Source organism: Bubalus bubalis, chromosome 12 (assembly GCF_019923935.1).
Source record: "Bubalus bubalis isolate 160015118507 breed Murrah chromosome 12, NDDB_SH_1, whole genome shotgun sequence".
NCBI classification, from domain to species: Eukaryota; Metazoa; Chordata; class Mammalia; order Artiodactyla; family Bovidae; genus Bubalus; species Bubalus bubalis.
Window position 1 is genome coordinate 95644207 of NC_059168.1, and position 21755 is coordinate 95665961.

The 21755-nt window shown below is 38.5% G+C and overlaps 1 protein-coding gene across 6 annotated transcripts in view; it reads left to right on the plus strand.

Annotated features, from left to right (window-relative positions):
* GAPVD1 (GTPase activating protein and VPS9 domains 1) overlaps nucleotides 1-21755 on the plus strand; it is a 75500-nt gene that overhangs the window by 36595 nt on the left and 17150 nt on the right. For 2 of the 6 annotated variants that reach the window (XM_044926339.2, XM_006049261.4), the window contains exons 6-18: nucleotides 96-285; nucleotides 2786-2946; nucleotides 3410-3539; nucleotides 4636-4761; nucleotides 6522-6695; nucleotides 8511-8651; nucleotides 9991-10125; nucleotides 10613-10732; nucleotides 14602-14679; nucleotides 14808-15181; nucleotides 16811-16898; nucleotides 17892-17972; nucleotides 21317-21439. In XM_044926339.2, coding sequence (XP_044782274.1) covers nucleotides 96-285; nucleotides 2786-2946; nucleotides 3410-3539; nucleotides 4636-4761; nucleotides 6522-6695; nucleotides 8511-8651; nucleotides 9991-10125; nucleotides 10613-10732; nucleotides 14602-14679; nucleotides 14808-15181; nucleotides 16811-16898; nucleotides 17892-17972; nucleotides 21317-21439 — 1921 coding nt within the window. Of the gene's footprint in view, nucleotides 1-95; nucleotides 286-2785; nucleotides 2947-3409; nucleotides 3540-4635; nucleotides 4762-6521; nucleotides 6696-8510; nucleotides 8652-9990; nucleotides 10126-10612; nucleotides 10739-14601; nucleotides 14680-14807; nucleotides 15182-16810; nucleotides 16899-17891; nucleotides 17973-21316; nucleotides 21440-21755 lie in introns of those variants that run through there. The other 4 variants (XM_006049262.4, XM_006049263.4, XM_044926338.2 and 1 more) reach the window with 4 other exon arrangements.

Sequence of the window (21755 nt, forward strand, 5' to 3'; positions counted from 1 at the left end):
CGTGGGCAGACCTGTGGATGAATTACATTGTGTGAGAAATATACACTGTTTGAAAAATTGATCTCACAAGCTAATGTCCTTTTTACTTTTGCCAGGTGAATTTTATGAAGAGTGTGATGTCTGGAGATCAACTGAGAGAAGATAGAATGGCTCTTGACAACTTACTGGCAAATCTACCCCAGGCAAAGCCAGGAAAAAGCAGCAGTCTGGAAATGACCCCCTACAGTACTCCTCAGCTGTCTCCAGCAACCACTCCAGCAAATAAAAAGAATCGATTGCCTATAGGTAAAGAGAATTTCTCATATTGAGGCTTTCCTTTAAATTTAATGTTTCTTTATTAGGCTAGGCTATTGCTTAGTGATTGGGGGTATAGTTTTCAATAATTTGGAGAAGCTCTTCTCTTCATTTTTACTGGGAGTAATTCAGGTTTTAACATTAAAAAATTATTGCACCAGATTAGTTAAATTCATCAGTAGGCTTTAGCTTTATCTAGACATACTTTTCATAATTGATTGGAATCATGGCCCTTACAGTATACTTATATTTCAGTGTCTTGGACAATTTTGAAAATGTGATTTGCTCTAAGTAGTCATTATTTGAATTAGGTAGCCCTGTCCTTTCCATAAAGTTCTAAATGATATAATAAAAACATTATTTTAGATGTTTTCTATTGGTAAAGTTGAAAATATATAGTTACTATTTTTCATTATTAGTAATAGTCAATCTTTTATGACTGAGTTAAAATCTTTGTTATTTTATGAAATCAGGCAAAACTTTCATTTTATTTTGTCAAGCATATTAAGAACTGGGCTTCCCAGATGGCCTAGTGGTAAAGAATCCACCTGCGATGCAGGAGACACAGGAGACATGGATTCAATCCCTGGGTCAGGAAGATCCCCTGGAGTAGGAAATGGTAACCCACTCCAGTATCCTTGCCTGGAAAATTCCATAGACAGAGGAGCCTGGTGGGCTACAGTCCACGGGGTCACAAAGAATCAGACATGACTGAGCACACACATCAGTAGGAATGTGGCATCATATTCTTCAAGTCTTTGGCTTTTGTCATCCCAAAATGTCAATTTTCAGAACTAGAGAAAGAAAAAAGTAAAACTTGACATTCAGTATTATAGTCGTATTTGTCGGGTTTTTTCTTTTTTTATTTTTAGCATTAAGAAACAAGTGGTGTTTGGTAAACCAGAGATTTTTTTTTCTTCCATGATTCACTCGTGTACATTAGTTCTTTCATTTCTTGTCATTCAGAAGTGTCATGATATAAAAGGAAAAGTATCATGGAAAGTAAACTTCAAATGTTTGCCTGTTGTGATTTTGTACAGTTGTGTGACCTGGTCGTTGAACTTACTTCCTATTGTAAGAGATATGTCCGTTATTCAGAGGGTCGATTTTCTTTCTGTTTAATGCCTTCGCAACCCAGGACAACAGTTAGCAGCCATCACTGCCTGGGATTCCTCAGCCACCAGTCTTACTGCTCATATTACTCTAGTAACCCCGTTTGGTGGGTAATAGGCTGTTCCTCTTCTTACACAACTTTTATTTAAGAAATAGTTTATGAAATCGTGCTCCATGTGCATGTTGCTTTTGCTTTATGTAAATTGCTACATGAACTTTGATTACTTGCATTTTTACAAATTATAAAGTTTATTCCGTAAGATTTCGTGTAGTTGTTCATAAAGCTGAATTTAAGCTTACAATTCAAGAGAAGACAGAGTCAGCGAAGAAGGGTGTGAGTGAAACCTGCTTTAGACTTTTGGAAGTTGGTGTGTACTTTGAGTTTTTGAAAGTTCGAGTGATTGATGAACTGATCTACAGCATTGTGGAGAGAACATGATTGTTTATATTTCTGTCTTCAAGTAGGTCAGCTTTCACTCAAACTGAAGGTGAAAGGCTTTTGTTATTATTGAGTGTTTTGGCTTTGTCTATGTTTTTTATTTTGTACAGAAAGAGTATCTATTTAGTATTCTGGTTGTATCGAATTGTAATGGCCTCTAAAAGAAAACTGAAGCTTATCACAGAGGACTGAAACTCATAGAGAATTTGTCACAAACTATCTAAATCTTTCAGTTTCCAAAGTTCTTACAAGATCTGTAGGATGGAATACTTTCTAAAGCTATTACTTATTTACTTATAGACAGGGGAAAAAGCACCACAAAATAATTAGATCCTTCGTTAGTTCAGACTGTTCCCATAAAGCAGAAACGAAATGTGTATTCAAACAGAGAACTCTTCTGTATCTTTGAAAAGAGGTTAATACAGTTCAGAAAAAAACAATGTTTTGATTCTGTTTTATTAACAGTTGCCTAATTAATGCATATAACTTTGTATGGCTATGAGATTTCCATATGAAATTTTCTAATGCTTGTGAGTATAGTTATGAATATGGGAGACCTGTGGCAGTTAAGTCATTATGTTGTAGAAGTAGTTGAAGATACCTTGAAAAGGTAAAAGAATAAAGTAATGCTTTTCTTGTCACCCCCAAGTCTTAAAGTGATGGAGGCGTGTTTGCTGTTCTGCAGGTGTAATCTGTCACTCCCTGTCAGGTGAACATGGATCATTGTTTCTGTGGATCAGTTTTGAAGGAGAGTTTGTGTCAGTCACTAGACGAGTACCTGGGAAGACATATATATTTTTTTCTTATTCACATTCTCACCAGTCTTTTTGTGCATGCGCAAGTGTTCTACATTAATAGAAAATATATTTTTGTATTAATGTGCCATTTTCTTCATTTTGTTTTTTCTGTAAATTATCATACTTGAAATTTTTTTGTTAGCAACTCGGAGCAGAAGTCGCACTAATGTGCTAATGGACTTGCATATGGACCATGAAGGATCAGCTCAAGAAACCATCCAGGAGGTGCAGCCAGAAGAGGTGTTGGTCATTTCCTTAGGAACAGGTCCCCAGCTTACTCCAGGGATGATGTCAGAAAATGAGGTATGATTGTATTGTTACACACACTTACTTATAGCTATTAACCTTAAGAAATTTAGATTTTTTTTTTCTTGGCTATGCTGTATAGCATGAGGGATTTTGGTTCTCCAACCTGAGATTGAACCCATTCCCGCTGCAATGGAAGCTGGGAGTCTTAACCTCTGAACCATCAGGGACAGACTGCTGACCCTGAAGCCTCGGATTCCTGCAGTCCTGAACTGCCCATTGGCATCTGATTGCCTGTTGAGTGACTGACACCAGTAGGGTCATGGAAAGGCATAGGTTCAGTTCTTCAGTTCTTCTTGATGTACTTGCATCCCAGGGGCACTTAGACCCTGTAAATGGGTTTTTAGTTAAAAAACTATTATTTAATGTTAAGAAGAAATTAAATATGCATTTGCCATGGTTTGTTTTTCTTATCAGCAATCTTTCCGTTGTGATAAACTAATGGCATTTTATTTTTCAGGTCCTCAACATGCAGCTTTCGGATGGAGGACAAGGAGACGTCCCTGTTGATGAAAACAAACTCCACGGTAAACCTGATAAAACCTTGCGCTTCTCCCTGTGCAGTGATAATCTGGAAGGAATATCTGAAGGTGAAGGGTTACTTCATTCAAGGAGTTGTGTGATTCAAGTAATATTTTGTTTTCTGTTCTTTAAAGGAGCCTTATAAATTATAATTATGCCATCTGTGCCTCTCACCGAGGAGAGTAATGAAGTTTTCCTCTAATGATCTTGAACAGTTGGCTGTAAAGATGATTTCTCTGAATAAAATTAAGATGGCAAGAGACCTTTGGTCATATAAAGTAGAGAAGATGTATGTCTTTATTGAGACCTGAATAATACCGAGTTTTATTTCACTAGTATTAAAATATACCAAAGCTTATAGAGCTCCTTTAGAGGGATTAATGCATGTGTAAATGGAAAAAATGGACTCATAATATTTCAGGACATTGTGTATACTTTTAACCTTTTAATGAAGCGGAAAGATACAATGGAAATAGGATAGGAATTAAAAAGGAAATAAAAAGGCAAGATTGTAAAGTGAGAATATGTCACTCCATGTGCAAGGACAAGCTTTATTAATGAAAGAGTTTCAAGTTGATTAACATTTTAGGATAACATAAACAGTAATAACTTTTCTTCCCCCCCCCCCCCACTTTTAAAAATGTAAGTAATGTACATTCATTCTAGAGAATGAAGGGAAAAAATTGAACCATCTGTAACCTTACCTTTCTATTAATAACAGTTAACATTTTGGTTTATTTACAGCAAAATTAGGCTTATGCTGTTTTGCAGCTTTTTTGGTTTAACAGTGTAACAATAACATTTCCCTCTGTAATTGAGCATTCTTAAATAACATAGTTTTTAATGGCTACTTTCTTTAACTTCAAATGGGCATTTCTCATAATATATTTAAACTTTCTTCTCTGATTACACAAGTAGATTGTTTCCACTTTGTAGACATTATAAGAAGTCCTGCAACAAGCAACCTTAGATGGAGTTTGATTAGTTCCTTAGGATAAATGTCTAAAAGCAGAATTTCTGGCTAAAGGGTGTGTTTATTTTTAGGGTGTAACAGCATTAAAAGCACTTTAATCAGTCTTTTATTTTCTTATCAAGGCATGAAACAGTACATGGCGGCTCATGACTGTCTTGTAAAGTTCACTCACAGTATAAACATCTCTCTAGGTCCTTCAAATCGTTCTAATTCAGTGTCCTCACTAGACTTGGAGGGGGAATCTGTGTCAGAGCTTGGAGCAGGACCTTCTGGGAGTAATGGAGTTGAAGCTCTACAGCTATTAGAGCATGAGCAAGGTAAAGTGAGGTCGAATTCAGTTGCTCAAGTAGCAGAGAATTTACCTGGTCACAGAATAAGCAATCTGTTTTCCTGTGAGTTGGCTGTGTTTAGTTGATTATATAATGGCCATTAAACTGGCATTTATTCATAGTTCCTACAGTTCTTAAAAATGTGTTTGGTTGGGAATTCCCTGGCAGCCCAGCAGTTAGGACTTGGCACTTTCACTGTGATGGCCTGCTTTAATCCCTGGTCGGGGAACTCAGATCCTGTAAGCTGCATAGTGGAGCCAGAAAAATAAAAGTATTTAGTTGCTAAGTGGATTATTTAGGCTTAAATTACATAGAAGAATTAAAATGAATTGCTTGAATTGTATAATACTTGGTATTTCAGTTCTGTAGTATTTCAGTTTTAAGGGGTGCTAAGATAAATTCTGAGGGCTCAAGGAACTTAGAATAGGGAGAAAATGGTACACAAATGATTAAAATTATCATAAAAGTGCATTGGCAGTTCTGGGTAAGAAATACATGTGGTTTCAAAGTGTAGGGAAAGGCTTATAGGGAGAAAATACTAGCCTTGAAGCCTGGCTGGCATTGGCATTGGCTGAAACTCTAGAGATACTCTAGGTAAAGTAATATTAATAGTATAAGCAAGCCAAGGAGCTGGGAAACCATAGTACTCTCTCAGGAACTGTCAAGTAGGGTGATAATGTGAGGTTAGGATGAAAAGCAGATGGATCCCTGTTGTCCTTGTAGAAAAAGATCACTGGTGGATTTTATGGGAATGTTTATTGCCCTCAACTGGATTTGAGGCAATGACTTCAGTGGGTGTAAAAATCACCTGAGGAGTTAGGAAAAAAGGAAAAAAAAAGAAAAGGCATTTCCCATGTCTCATTTCTAGAAATCATGGTTTAATCTCTTTTTAGAAAGGAAAAGAGGGTTGCCAGTCAGGTTACATGTGGGTTGAATAAAAGTATGGCTGAGTTTTACTGAATCAGTTTGTCACTATGTTATTTAGGATTAAATTTTCTGCAAAAAGCAGAAACCTAAAATAATATTAGCTTAAGATGGAAGTTGAAAGAATATCACTTCTTTAACAAACCTTTTAGGTGATTGTGGTATTCTTTTTAAAAAATATTTATTTGGCTATGCCAGGTCTTGGTTGCAGCACGAAGGACCCTTAGTTACAGCTTGTGGGATGCAGTTCCCTGATCGAATCTGGACCCTCATGCATCTTGGATCACCAGTAGTCAAAGTAGGGAGCTCTGCTAATTTTAGCTGGGCATCTGTTGGTCAGTGGGGAGCTGGCTCGTCTAGGATGACCTTTCCTTTGTTCCGTGTGGTTCCTCCTCCCCTAAAAAGCTGGTTTCATCTTGTCCTCGGGGCAGAAGCAAGGAAGAGAGAGAGCAGATGCTTGTGAGATCTCTTGAGGCCTAACCTCGCAGCTGGCTCACTTCCTCTTTATCCCTTTGGACAAAGCAAGTTACCAGGCCTGTCCAAATTCGAAGAAAGGGGCATATATCCCAATTCTTGAACAGTGTCACACTACTGAGGACGCAGAGACAGTAACTGACCAGAACGGGGAGGACATATGTTGAGCTTGGTTCAGAGAGGGAAAGAGTACATCCATGAGGGAATAATTTCGTGTTTTGGTACTGTGTGCTGAATGTTCGTGTTCAAATATATAAGTTGGAGTTCAAAGACATAAAGTTCTTTAAAGTTGATTTTAAAAACGGTAGCTATGCTGTGAGTTTTAAAGTGCTTAATTTTGCTTTTGCTAGCTACCACGCAGGATAATCTTGATGATAAGCTCCGGAAGTTTGAAATCCGTGACATGATGGGACTGACAGATGACAGGGATATATCAGAAACAGTGAGTGAGACGTGGAGTACGGATGTCTTGGGAAGTGATTTTGACCCTAACATTGATGAAGATCGCTTGCAAGAAATCGCAGGTAACTGCTGGTGAATGTCTCTGGAAGATTGCTGTTCGGTTATTCGTATCCACCCACCCTTCATGGGAGGGAGCTTCCGTGCTCTAACATGGTGTGTATGTTAATAACTGGAAAACTGAGATAATTGTATGTGACAAGGCATTTGTGTATTTTTTTTTTCTCTTTATTGAAATACAGGTAGTGTTTTCTCTGTCTGCATTTAAGGGTTCTTCCCCATACAAAAAAGAAGAATCAATCTTTTGAATTATTTTCTTGTCAATTCTTGTTTACAGAGCCTAGGATATGTTCTTAGTCTATGATTAGCATATTCTTTTGAAACTAAACACTTTGCCTTAAAATGAAAATGCTTATGGGTTATAGCCGTAAAGCCTTTCAGAGTGATATGATATTGAGATTCTCTAAAACCTGAATTCACTTCTGGAAGGTTTAATTCTGCTCCAAAGAAGGAACAGTTTTCTCTTTTTCTGTTTTTCTAGTATCAGGTTTATCGAGATACAGTTTCCATATGTTAAAAGTTACCTTTTTAAGGATAGTGTTCTGTCCCTTCTGAAAGAGTCACACAGTCTTGTAATCACCATCTTTATTTTCTTTTTAAATCATGGACCGTTTCAAACAAATACAGGAGAGAACAGTACACTGAGCATCATTACCCGTCACCCAGATGCAGCAGTTATACACACCGGGCCAGTTGTTTCATCTCTTCTCCCACCTTTTCATCCCCTCTCCTGATTATGTGATTATGTTTAGGCATGTTCCAGACATTATTTTATTTGTGATTGTTTCATGACATATCTTTCTTTTATTTAAAAAATTTTAAATTTTATATCAGGGTATAGTTGGTTTGCAGTGTTGTGTTAGTTGTGATTCAGTTACACATACACATCTATCTACTCTTTTCTAGATTCTTTTCCCATGTAGATTATTACAGGACATTGAGCAGAGTTCCCTGTGCTATATGATAGGTCCCTAATGACCATATATTCCATATATGGTAGTGTGCATATGCCAATCTCAAACGCTTAATTTATCCATCCCTGCCCCCCATCTTTTCCCCTTGGTAACTGTGACGTATCTTTAAAAGGTAACTTTTGCCAGTAACCTTTTTCCAAAAGTTCTTCATCTACTGAAATAGAAGTTTATTAGGTTTAATCAGAAGTAGTGGAGCGTTCTGAACTTGACTATTTTTAACACAGATGTACAACAATGTTTAATCTTTCTGTTTGTGTTTTTAAGACGTATAAATAGATTTCCCAATTGGTTTTGCATTATTTTGTTCCAGATGTCAAAGTGATATTTTTCCTGTAGGTGAGCTGTATTTGGGCAATAAGCTGTATTTGCAGTTGAATGAATGCTACAGAGGAGATGTGTATTTTCCTGCAAATATACTTTATTGCTCTGAATATGTGGCTAATGTGCCAGAAAAAAACATTTGGCCAGTATAACTTTCTGTGGTTAAATGTCTCTGAGTGTTTTTAATCCCTGAAGGACTATAATTATTAGAGAAGTGCTGAGGACACACAAAATTTGCTGAAAAACAAGAGTGAAAGCTTGTTGCAATGACTTGACCTAATGAACTGTGTTTTCTCAGTGGAGACCAAGGTGAATAGTAGGAAACTGATGAAAAGGCATTCGTGCTATGGTGACCCAAGTGGGAAATGTGTGTTTTTAGTGGTTTTATTGATTGAAATTACTCTTACCTTGGCTTTTTTCCTGTGAGTAGAGAGATTTTGTTAGCTTCGTGTTTGCCCTTTTCCCTTCATCACTGCTCTTTCCCTGAGGATTTTGTTAACCCTTTGCTCCCCATTGGTTATGCAGGTGCAGCAGCAGAGAACATGTTAGGCAGTTTACTGTGCCTGCCAGGTTCAGGGTCAGTGCTTCTTGACCCCTGCACTGGTTCCACCATATCAGAGACAACAAGCGAAGCTTGGAGTGTAGAGGTATTGCCAAGTGACTCAGGTTAGTATGCTGTCATTGTTTGCTTTTGATTTGCACGGAAGTTTTGAATGTAAGGCATCCTAATTTCTATATTATGTATACCTTTTGTCAGATACACGTTTGACAAGTATGAGGCGATAACATTGCTAAAAACGTTAAATGGTAAATTAGTTTAGGATGTTTTGTGTCCATCAAGAAAAAATGTAGTGTTGGATGGCAGAGGCTAAGATAACAGGTGCTTTCTGACTTGGTTCAGTTATCTTGAAAGCAATTGTTAGTAACTCATCAGGATTCTATGTGGACATTGAGTTCAATGTCTGTCACTAACTTATTGCAAGAGAAGAATAGCAGCACAGCTTGAACCTTGAGTGGTTGAATACCTGGTAATAAGCATGTTTAGATTTGGAGAATTTAACCCAAAGATACCGAATGTATTTTTGAAATGCATTGAAATTGAGACTCTGGAATCCCAAGAATTCTTTTGTGCAGGGTTATTATTATAAATGTGGCGGTGGTTTAGTTGCTCAGTCATGTCCAACTCTTGCAGCCCCATGGACTGTAGCCTGCTAGGTGTATTTTGTACTTTCTCTTATGTATTGCATTTCTGCTTTTTTTCTGCTTATGAATTTAAATCCTTGGCTTCAACTAAATATCAATTACCAGGATGCAAATATAAGCAACTGGGTATCTGAATTACATTCTGTTTCATCTGCTTGGCTCAAAAATATGAAGTGATTTTGATATGTGTTTTTTAACCTTATCACATTCAGACATGCTAACCTGTCCGTAAGGAGATGGTAGGATTAGCTCACTGCCAAGCATCCATGAAAGTGAAAGTGAAGTCGCTCAGTAGTGTCCGACTCTTAGTGACCCCATGGACTGTACCAGGCTCCTCTGTCCATGGGGTTTTCCAGGCAAGACTACTGGAGTGGACTGCCATTTCTTTTCTCCAGGGGATCTTCCCAACCCAGGGATCGAATGCGGGTCTCCTGCATTGCAGACATGTGCTTTACCATCTGAGCCACCATTGGAGTTATTTTTTTAGAAAGTGGTTGATTTAATGGCAGGCTCGCCTGTATTCTTTAGTTTACTTAACCAGAAGAAAGAATACTCTGAGATTAGTGATCTGGAAGCAGAGTTTTCATCTGTGCACAGTGAACTGGCCTGTATCGGGATAAAACCACAACCTTGACTTCTTTAACACTTGCTCTAACTGGCTTTGCTAACTGGCCCAGACTTGGAAGTCTGTTTGCACTGAGTCCGTTCACGCCCCCGTAGCTTTCTTCATCTGGGTCACAAAAGCTGAAACTGTGATGTGCTAGCAGAATCACTAATGTGGTACCTCACTTCTTCTGCTTAGAGGCCCCAGATCTAAAGCAGGAAGAGCGACTGCAGGAACTGGAGAGCTGTTCTGGACTGGGTAGCACATCTGATGATACGGATGTCAGGGAGGTCAGTTCCCGCCCCAGCACACCAGGCCTCAGTGTTGTGTCGGGTATGTCTGTCTTGTTTTAAGGAATAAGGACTTGAAGGTGTGTTCCCACTTCCCCCTTTATAAAGTCAATAGCAAAGATATATATTTTGTTTAAGATCTGAGTAACTCCCAGGAAACAGTTATTTCTTCCGGATCTGACATGTGTGAGAAGTTACTATGTGCCTTTATAGAACTTGTCAGAGTAGTTGATAGACAGTCTGTGTGTGTTCCCTCCATAACTATCTGTTCTTGGTAGCCTCTGCTACTGTATTTAGCTGTCGTGTGGTAATTCTGATTATGTTGTACAAATCATGGTAAATATATTTAAGCAATAGTACAAGAAAGTATATAATACCAAACAACTCCCTTGTAAAGAACTGGGACACAAAAAAATGTGAGACTATATACATTTCTCCAAACCTCATATACTTTTTGTGTGGTTATTTTGTTGTTCTTGCTGTTTATTTTTTTTACCATTTTTTTTTTTTTTTTTTTTTTTTTTCTGAAGGTATAAGTGCAACCTCTGAGGATATTCCCAATAAGATTGAAGATCTGAGATCTGAGTGCAGCTCTGATTTTGGGGGTAAAGATTCTGTCACTAGTCCAGACATGGATGAAGTCACCCATGGTAAGAAGGGGAAATGAGAATGACTTTTATTAATAGAAATGATCACATCCATGACTGAAACTGTCAACCTTAACACATTGCTGATGGCGATATCAATTGTTATACATCTTTGGGGCATTATGTGTATAAGGCCTTAAAATAAGGTTCACATACTAAATTTCATTCAGTTAATCCACTGTAGGAATCTGTCATAAGGAAACAGTTGATGTATGGAGAAAGTCTTATGCACCAAGACATTCTTCATAATATTTGTATTGGCAGAAAACTTAAAACAACCTAAGAACTGAAAAATAGAATGGCTAAGTGAATTTTGAAGTAACCACTTATTAGAACTTGCACAGCTGTTTTTTAAATACTTTAAAGAATATGAAATAATTTGGAGAAATACCTAGAACATAATATCACTTGGAAATTTTATCTTAAAGCATTTTATATATAAGATAATAAAATGTAAAAAAACCCCTATCCTAAAGAAAGCACTGGGAAGAAGTACCAGAGTGCTAGTAAGTAGTGGTTTTATATACTGTGTAATGGTTTTTTTTTTAATTTATTTTTTAATTGAAGGATAATTGCTTTACAGGATTTGGGTACTGGGTTTTGAAGTATTTTTATTTTTACATTTTTGTTTATTCTAAACCAAGGTTTCTTACCTCAACACTATGACATTTTGAGCCAGGTAATTCTTTGCTGTGGGGCCTGTCCTGTGCATTGTAGCATGTTTAGCAGCATCTCTGGCCTCTGTTGGAAGCGTACCATCCCCTTCTTGTGCAGTCATGACAACCAGAAGTGAAAGTTGCTTAGTCATGTCTGACTCTTTGTGACCCTATGGACTAGACAGTCCATGGAATTCTCCAGGCTAGAATACTGGAGTTGGTAGCCTTTCCCTTCTCCAGGGCATCTTCCCAACCCAGGGATTGAACCCAGGTCTCCCACATTTCAAGCGGATTCTTTACCAGCTGATCCACACGGGAAACCCAAGAATACTGGAGTGGGTAGGTAGCCTATCCTTTCTCCAGCAGATCTTCCTAACCCAGGAATTGAACTGGGATCACCTGCATTGCAGGCAGCTTCTTTACCAACTGAGCTATCAGGGGAAAACCAAAAATCATTGCCAAATGATCACTTTGGTGGTACAGCAAGCCCCAGTTGAGAACCACTGTTCTAAACCAGCAGTTTTCAGAGTGTAGTGTCCACGGTCCACTGAGGGCCCTTATGACCTCTCGAGGGGCTGGGGAGGTATGAGGTCAAAACTGGTTTCGTATAATAAAAGGTTATTGTCCTTTGTACCATACTGACGTCACACTGATAGTGCACAAGCAAAGACGGATAAATTTGTCGAGGCCTTTAGGACAAAGCAGGACCAGGCTACCAGTCACTGTGTTCTTTTCTCAGAGTTAAAAAAAATAAAAGTTTTACTTATGAATGTGTTTGATAAAGCAGTAAAAATTATTTAATTTTATATCTCAACCCTTGAGTACACATCTGTCTAATATTCTGAAGACACAGGAAGTATCCCTAATGGATTTTTGCTGCATTCTGAAATATGACATGTCTAAGGAAAAGCTTATATGATTGAGTTATGAACTGAAGAAGCTGGGTTTTTTTTCTTTTTTCATTGTTTGTTTTTTCATGAAACATCGTTTTTACTTGAAAGAATGATAAGCTGTAGTTATTGGTACTTGAGTATTTGGCAGACATTTCTTGAAAATTAACAAAATGAGCCTGTTATTTCAAGGAAACAGCTGACAGGGTAGAGTTTGTTGCCAGTGATAAAATTCAGGCTTTCAGATAGAAATCAGAATTTTGGAAAGCTTTGTGTCTACGTCCATGAGCATGACAGATTACTGCTATTTAAAAACTTTTCTGGTGAGATTGGTGGTGATACTGAGAGCGTCATTTTTTCTGGATATTATATGATGAATGGTGTCAAATTTGGAAGATGTGCATTTATCTAGTTGAACCAATATTTTGCAGATGACCAACACATGATGTTACAAAATCATGCTTGGGTAAAAGATTCCTTCAAAGTGCAAGACAGACCACTTGAATTTTAATGTAACAGTACAAAAAAGTTCGTTGGTCTGGTTTCAGCTTCCAAATTGTAGCTAATCTTTAAAAAATAGTTACTACTGCCAAGGTTTGGTGTAGTATTTGAAGAGCAGACACAACTGAAGTGACTTAGCAGCAGCAGCATCCACAGTTTCCTGAAAAGGCTGTTAAAATATTATCTCCTTTCTACTTGCATATCTTTGTGTGATCAGCTTTTCCTTATATACTTCAACCACAACAGCACAGTGCAACAGATGGAAAGCAGAAGCAGATATGAGAATTTAGCTGTGTTCTATGAAGGAATTTGCAAAAATGTAAATGTGTCACTCTTCTGGCTTTTTATTTTGGAAAATATAGTTACTTTTCACCTAAAAAGGTTATTTGTGTTACCATTTAATGAGTGTATTCAATTGAATTAATATATGTAACATTTTAATATAAAATTTATCAAAAGTTTAAATGTTTTATTTATATATTCTTTTCAGTTTTAATTGCTAGTATGGTTAACTATATTAGATATAACCAATCTTATATGAGATATATAAGATATATCTTATATATTTTATAATATATCTTATATTAGTTATACTATTATATATAACCTTACATATAAGTAAGGTTTTAGGGTTAAGAAATTGTAAGGGACTTTCCTGGCAGCCCAGTGGTTGAGACGCCACACTTCCACTGTCAGGTATGTGGGTTGGAACCTGGGTGGAGAACTAAGATACCACATGCTGTGCGGTGCAGCCAAAATATAAAAAAATAATTTAAAGAAATTAAGCATGTTTTACATGACCTAAGACCAAAATCTTGAAAACTGATAATTCTAAGCTATCTTTCCTAATGATAAACTATTTCTGTAGTTTTTAGAAAGGAAAGTAATTATAAGACAGAACAAAAGGAAAATCAAATGGAAAAATCATACTATCATTCATTATCAAAAAAGAACTCAGACTCAGAAAGTTTAGAGCAACAGTTTCTTTCATATTAGTCTCTGCATACTTATGTGTTTTAATAGTCTCTCATTTTGATTGTTTAGACATATGCTTAGAGGGGGCTTCCTAGGTGGCACAGGCATCAAGAATCTGCCTGCCAATGCAGGATATGCAAGAGACATGGGTTCAATCCCTGGGTTGGGGAGATCCTCTAGACTAGGAAATGGCAACCTGTCCCAGTATTCTTGCCTGGAAAATTCCGTGGACAGAGGAGCCTGGTGGGCTACAGTCCATGGGGTCGCAAAGAGTTGGACATGACTGAGCGACTGAGCACTCATGCTCAGAGGAATCATCTTTTACTCTGTAGCTTTAAAATAACATATTTTAGAGGTTCAAGTTTATTTTGTGGTATAATGTAGCTTGACTCACTTTTGTTATGAGTTCTCTGTTGCTGAGAACAATAGTGAATTTCAAGTTTTAGAACTTTTAATTTATGCTCCTTTTGTAGGTAGTGTTGTCTTTGTTTTTATAGGTGAAGGCAAAGTGGACTCAGGAAACTTAAAACATTCTGAAAGTTTTGATGATTTTCATCTTCTGACTCTGCTCTTTGCAATAACCACAATATAATTTGGCCATTAAAAGTAATAGGCATATGGATACTAGACCACTTAAACATAATTAAAATCCATGTATGTAGATAAAAACCTAAAGTGAATTTGACGTAATCAGAATATACTATTTATTAGACTGCTTTTTCTGGTATGCCCCTCAAGTTCTGATTGGTCAAAAAGGAAACCTGTGGAAGAGAAAGCCTTTTTCGCTGCGTGGAGACTGCTTCTGAGTCATGACTCCTGAGTTGGTATACCGTCTGCCCATGTCTTTCAGGTGCCCACCAGCTGACCTCTCCTCCATCTCAGTCAGAGTCTCTGCTTGCCATGTTTGACCCACTGTCTTCGCACGAAGGTAAAGTAGTCGGGTGAACTTTCTGGCTCCTGTTTTATCACGGCCGGAAGAGCAGAACTACAACCCCTTTGTTCATGCCTTTTGGGACCAGTTGTGTCTCAGCTGAGAACATTTTTCCTGTGTTGCAGGGGGAGCTTCTGCTGTGGTAAGGCCAAAGGTTCACTATGCCCGGCCGTCGCACCCACCCCCAGACCCCCCGATCCTGGAAGGAGCTGTGGGAGGAAACGAGGCCAGGTTGCCTACCTTCGGTTCCCATATCCTGACTCCAGCTGAGATGGAGGCGTTTAAGCAAAGGCACTCGTACCCCGAGAGATTAGTTCGCAGCAGGAGCTCCGACGTCGTGTCTTCTGTCCGGCGCCCGATGAGCGACCCCAGCTGGAACCGACGCCCAGGGAATGAAGAGCGAGAACTCCCTCCAGCCGCAGCCATTGGTGCTACTTCTTTGGTGGCTGCGCCTCACTCTTCATCTTCATCCCCGAGTAAGGACTCCTCAAGAGGAGAGGTACGGGACACAGGCCATGCAGAAGAACTTGCTCGTTATGGTCAGCTACAGTTAGTGTTCCATCTGCCTAGTTCTCTTGATACCTGAAATTAATGCAGAATATATAAATCTAGGGTGAAGGAGGGACAGTAGTCATGTCTAAAGTCTGGTATGTCCAGCACCTTAACCCATTAAAAAAATCCCTCTACTTTGGTTTTGTAGTATCTTGCATTTTTATGATACTTTTAACTTTTCTACAAGTGATTTTGTATCTCATTTAAACCTCACAGTTTCCTTCAGAGATGGATAGAGGAACTGCTTTTTTTCCTTTTCCAATAAGTTATTATTTTTAATTTTTCAGCACTCACAGAGTTACTAAAAAAAGTTGGAATGAGACACAAAGAGCCTCCCTCCCCCAGCCTTGTGAGACTTAGGTGCCAACCTGATGCTCCAGTGCTTATTTCTCTATCTTTCTATGTAGAGAAACATTTCCAGTTCAAGAACAGCAGAATTCATGTCTCTCATTCTGTGTTTGCAATTCCCTTCTCCAGCAGTGAGAAGCCTGCTTTCATGATTCTTCATGTAGGTACTTAATTGATGAGTCTCCCTGTGTGTAATGAATATCCCACCCCCACCACTGAACCGTCCCTGGGTGCCCTCGTTTCCCTTCTTAGGTTCTGATATCCCATTCACATGGATGCCCTCAGAGAAGGTATTTTTAGTTCCAATTTTGTAGATGAGAAAACAAAAATAAAATGATTTGTCTAAGGTCATATCATAGATTAGTAAAGGAATTACAGTCTCTGCCTTTTGACATGTAGTCTTAATGATAACTCATAATTGATGATCAAAGCAGCAACTTTGCAATTGGTCACATCTAGCTTTGAGCAGCTGTGCCACATCCAATCTGTATAACTTTGGGGAAGGTGGGGAGATAACCTTTTTAGCCTCATATTTCTCATCTATAAAGAGGGCTTAGTAATAATATTTATCTCCTGAGACTATAAATATTATTGTTAAGCCCTTTTGCTGCCCTGCTAGCTCAGACAGTAAAGAAGGTGCCTGCAATGCAGGAGACCCAGGTTCGATCCCTGGGTCAGGAAGATACCCTGGAGGAGGGTATGGCAACCCACTCCAGGATTCTTGCCTGGAGAATCCCATGGACAGAGGAGCCTTAAAGGCTATAGTCCATGGGGTTGCAAAGAGTCAGACACGACTGAAGCCACTTAGCACCCACAAGGCTACTGTGAAGTTTAAATGAGGTAATACATGTTTTTCATTCAGTGTTTGGCACACAGTACATACTTGGTTTTATTATTAATACTACTGCTACCTCTCTCCAAATCTCTAGATTTTATCTGCATTGCATTTAGTCATCCCTTATGAGTATTTATTGAGTGCCTACTCTATGCTGGACTCTATTTTGGCTTACTGACAGTAGTGAGATAATGCCTACCCTCAAGTAATCAATCAGTCTAGTGCTTGAAAGGTATACGTCTGTGTTCCAGAAGCTGCCTGTACCACAATAAGAACAGTTTTGCTTTGAAGACAAATGAGTGGTTTTTGTATTTCACAGACTAACTAAAATCCTTTTCATAGTAATTTATCGTGCTGTCCAACTACAAATAAAACATCAAACTTTTTCTACAGACTGAAGAACGCAAAGATAGCGATGATGAGAAATCAGACAGGAACAGACCTTGGTGGAGAAAACGTTTTGTTTCTGCCATGCCCAAAGGTAATTTTATAAGATATCAGAATGCAATAATAGCAACAAGAAGCAAAGCCCTCAAATCTCTTTCAGAGAGCTAAAATTTCAACTCCTCTGTGAGGTTCTTGTGGGGCCTGAGTTTCATGCTGTTTTGAGGTTATAGAAAATGCTTTCACTCAGGTGAATGCTAAGGTACAGCTTTAGAAGTGATAGTTCCTGTTCTTTGCAGGAAATGGCAATGGTTTCATAAATGAAAGTCAGGCAGGCCACAGTTGTTTAAATATTATATTCCATTGAAGTTAAACATGTAGGACTTTTGACATATGTATTGCTAATAATTACTGCAGGAAAAAGGGATGCTATTAATAAACATTGAAAATTCATTCTTTACATTCTTGGAATAAACGTAAGCTTCTTATGTTTATAATCATTGAGAATGATAATACCCTGAATATTAGTGTTTATTCTGGAAGGCAGTTGTGTAGCATTGTTCGCTTTTTTTGTGTGAATAGCCTGGCATCATTCCAATAGGTATTGAAATCTGAGTTGGCAAAAGCATCTCTTCTAGGAAGGAGAGATTATCCAGGACTAAAGGGAGGGGCTTCTTCTGAAGGCCTCTTCTCGGCACTGTGGTGCTCAGGAGCTGAGGAGCACTGCTCTCACGCCAGACTCAAGCCCACTAGAGGAGGAGAGAATGAGGCTCAGAGCTTTGAATGTGTTGTGTTTTTTTTTGAGCAGAGGTTAAGAGGCAGTGGTTTTGATTCAGTGCCAATAGATTCCTGTTAAATCCTTCTTCCTGTGGCAGATGACCTCAAAGCAGATTCTGAAAACTTCTTTAAGAATCTTCAATGCTATGTTAAGAATGATAATCAGTGGACACTCGGGATTTCTTAGCTTTTAAACTTTTCACCTTCCTTCCACTTAGAAATGTTGGCACACCAGTTAACTCCAGAATGACTGCTGTCTGCCGAGTAGTGCAGTATGTTATATGTCACACTACTGACTTTATTTAATTTCCAGCTCCTATACCATTTAGAAAGAAAGAAAAACAAGAAAAAGACAAAGATGATCTGGGGCCTGACAGATTCTCAACACTCACAGGTTTGTAGACTCATGGACTTCCTGGCTCCTTCATTCCCAGAGCACATATTTCATAACACTTTCTCTTGGGTGCCATAAGCGTTGCCTTTTTAGACGAGTGTGTCTGTGTGTGTACAGTGGGGAGTATGTTCTCATAGCTCTGTGGTTTCCAGTTGGCGGCCACAGTGTGCTCTTCCTGCAGACCGCCACCACCATCATCATCCTCATTGTCATAACTTCCGTTTATGATGAGGCCCCTGACCCTGAGCCTCTGGGCCTGCCCTAGCACCCGACATCTTAGTGGGATGACGACCTCCCATGCCTTTGAGGAAAGTGTGGTGACGGTTTTAGCGCTGTGCATGCCGTATCTTTGGATCATTGACAGTAGTTCCCTTTAACGTTGATCGTAGAAGTCTCAGTTTATTTCCATCCATAGTTCTTGATTATTCAGGATCACTGAAATTCTGTTTTACCTAATCATTTCCTTTTTTCCCCGAGAAGTGTTCAAACAACATCAGTAGATTTGTAAACTTGACCAATTTTTTTACAGCTTGAATCATTTTAACATTGTTATCTGACCCAAGGAATATATAACTAGGGGTTGGGTTCTTACCTCATGCAGCATTTGTATTTTTGCAGCTTCTTTTTGGCATATTATGAATGAACACCCTGAAAGGAAAAAGTATGAGAGGTAGTATTGACAACCCAACCATGAGTTTGATAGCTGTGTACTGTCTCCAGTGACTGCAGAGCATCTGGAGGGAAATTAATTTCTCGTCTCTCTTTTTCTTGTGTTGATTTTTAAATTATGTTATCCTACTCAGGTAAAAAGAAGGTTTTTATTTAAAAATGAGATAAGTTTCAAAAGAACATCCTCCTCAAAGAGCTCAGCATAGTACAGGTAGAATCCCATTTCACCGCATAGCCCCGTCATGTCTAGCTCTGAAATACATGTAGACGGTTCTATGTCCCGGCGTCCCTTCCTGTTTATTTAATGAAATGACTTTCTTGGAATAAAGGGCTTTTATCAGCAGTAGCTGTGCTTTCACTCCAGGTTTCCTGCTGAGAGCAGTCAGGCCTCATTCAACCAGCAAACACTTGTTGAACATCTGACTCATGCCAGGCACTGTGCTAAGGGTTGTAGGTGTTAAGTCAAATCACACATGAATCTTGGCACTTGGTCTGATTGAGAAGAATTGGAAAGGCATAGTTTGGGCAAGATTTCTGTGTTTTCTTACCATGCTCCTTGTTTTAGAACACCACCACCATTTACAGAGTGGAATACTCAATGAAGAAATCTCAGGTTTTCAAAATGTTTGAATTAGTAACTTTGGAGAAGTTTTAAATTATTTTTTATTCGTGTCTTTAGGCAATACATTTTTATTAGTTCTTGGTGCCTAAAGGAGAAGCTAAGTTGACTAAGTTTTTCCCATAAAATATTCCATTTTGTTTGTGTTTGATTCAAGCAGTTTAGCTGCCCGACTGGTGCAAAAATTTCTACACACTCTTAATTAATGACTCACGGAAAAGTATCATTAAATCAATTTTTTGAAATGTTATGAATTTCTTAACAGTCATCATCTCGCCACCTTTTCTTTTTTTCATATTCTCTCTGAATCTTTCCATACCTAGACACAGCTTTTCATGATTAAATCAGAGTTGTATCCTTTTACCACACGTTATTTCATAAACCCTCTCCCAGTTTCTTCTAGACATAGGTGGTTTTTTAATCATTATTGGTTCTTGGATCATCTATCATGATTTTATGGCAATGTAAACCATTTTCTTGCTTTTGGATATTTAATCATATGCAATTTTTTTTTTTTACTATGAAAAACTACTTAAGATAAGTCGGAACACTCATCCCCTTGTACATAGAGCATTTTTTGTATGTTTTAGTTATTTGTTCTTGTTGTTTATTGTCCTCAGATAAATTTTTTTTAATGGCATTATAGAAATAAAGATTATAAGCAACATTATTGCTTTCACTATGTTTAGCCTTTTTTCAGAGCTTTCAACAGCAGTCAAAACCAATAGCAGAAAGAAGATTTTGTAACAATAAAGGTTTTGTAAGTTTGCATTTTGAAGAAGGTCATGTTTTATTAGGACTTTCTTACCATGCATTGAAATTATTATAGCAGAAATTAAATTATTTTGGCAGTTGTTTCTCCCTACAGTTTACCACAATTTTACAGAGACACAAACACTAAATATTGTTTTTTGTAGAAAGAGAAGAAGAGCCTGTGAGCATGCCACTTAACCTCTTTCTACTTTGATTTCCTTTTCTTGAAAATAGGGGTGGTAATGGTACCTCCCTTGTAGGGTTACTGTTTAGCACAGTTCCTGGCACGTGCTAAGTGCTCAGAAATGTCAGCTGCTATTCACATTAGCTGCAGTTAACACATAGGAATATATAAATTCTAGTGGTTTTTAAAATATATATGTTTTAAGACTTTTTTAAAAAATGGGATTCTACCAGAGTGTGGATATTACCTGCCTGGCCTAGATCTGTCTCAGGAATTTACATTTCACCATGGAACTATGTTTTGTCCCATAGATCTGTAGCACTTCTTTGCTTTGTTAACTGTTAATTAGTGACTTTGCTGTCTGACTGCAGGAAGACGTAACTGGTGTGCTTATTTTGCTGACAGGATAGGGGGCCTGTCAGTAACCAGGGCTGCACCTGCGATGGTGGTAGCCCTTTTCTCTGGACGCAGGTGCACTTCAGGCGCTCTCCCAGATGCCCAGATTTCTCTGGGAGCACCTCTGACACCATTGCATGCACAAAAGTACTGTTTAGTCCAGCACCTGGAACTGTCATGGTGAGATTCAGTGAGATAGAATATGAATTACCTGAAGGTTTTAAATACGGTGTAGAGAGAATTCATGAAGGAAAAGTGGAGGAAGGCATTTTAAAAGTATGTAAAAGGGTTAAGTTTTAAGTCTGAATACGTTTTTTCCTCCTTCAGCATAGAGATGTCTGAATAAATGAAGCCTGCATATAAAAATGCCTTGTTGGAAGTTCTGTTAAGCATGCATTGCTAATAACAGTGATTTGAGTGTAAACACTGTAGAATCCCATCATCCATTCAGTCTGCACTGAACTGTTTGACAATGTCATGCAGAAATCTGACGATGATGAGAAAGTGGAGCTAATCGTCCCGATTTCGTGCCTTGGCAAGGCTGTCAGACCTAGACCTGGGATGAGTAGGCAGCTGCATGGTGCCTCTTATAACACTGAGATATGTGCTCTTTTTAAGTCTTACCTCCTAATCCGCCTTTGGGATTATGCTACTGGTGTCGTACTAACATCAGAGTGGATGCAAACCAAGGGCACTAATTCTCCTCTCCTTTTCCTCCCGCAGATGATCCCAGCCCGAGACTCAGTGCACAGGCTCAGGTCGCTGAGGATATTCTGGACAAATACAGGAATGCCATCAAACGCACCAGCCCCAGTGAGGGAGCGCTGGCAAACTACGAAAGTGCAGGTGACCATCCTGATAAAGAACGGAATAGGAACTTTTATATCACTGCCATGAAAGTGATATAAACTTTTCTGAACTGAAAGTAGTCTCTTTCTTTAACTTTTTCTTTTATATTGGAATTAGTCAATTGACAGTGTAGTTTCAGGTGCACAGCAGAGCAACCTAGCCACATACACACATATCCATACGTACACACATATCCATACGTACACACGTAGCCATATGCACACACGTAGCCATCCATACACACACACACGTATCCGTCCATACACACACACACGTATCCATCCATACACACACACGTATCCATACACACACA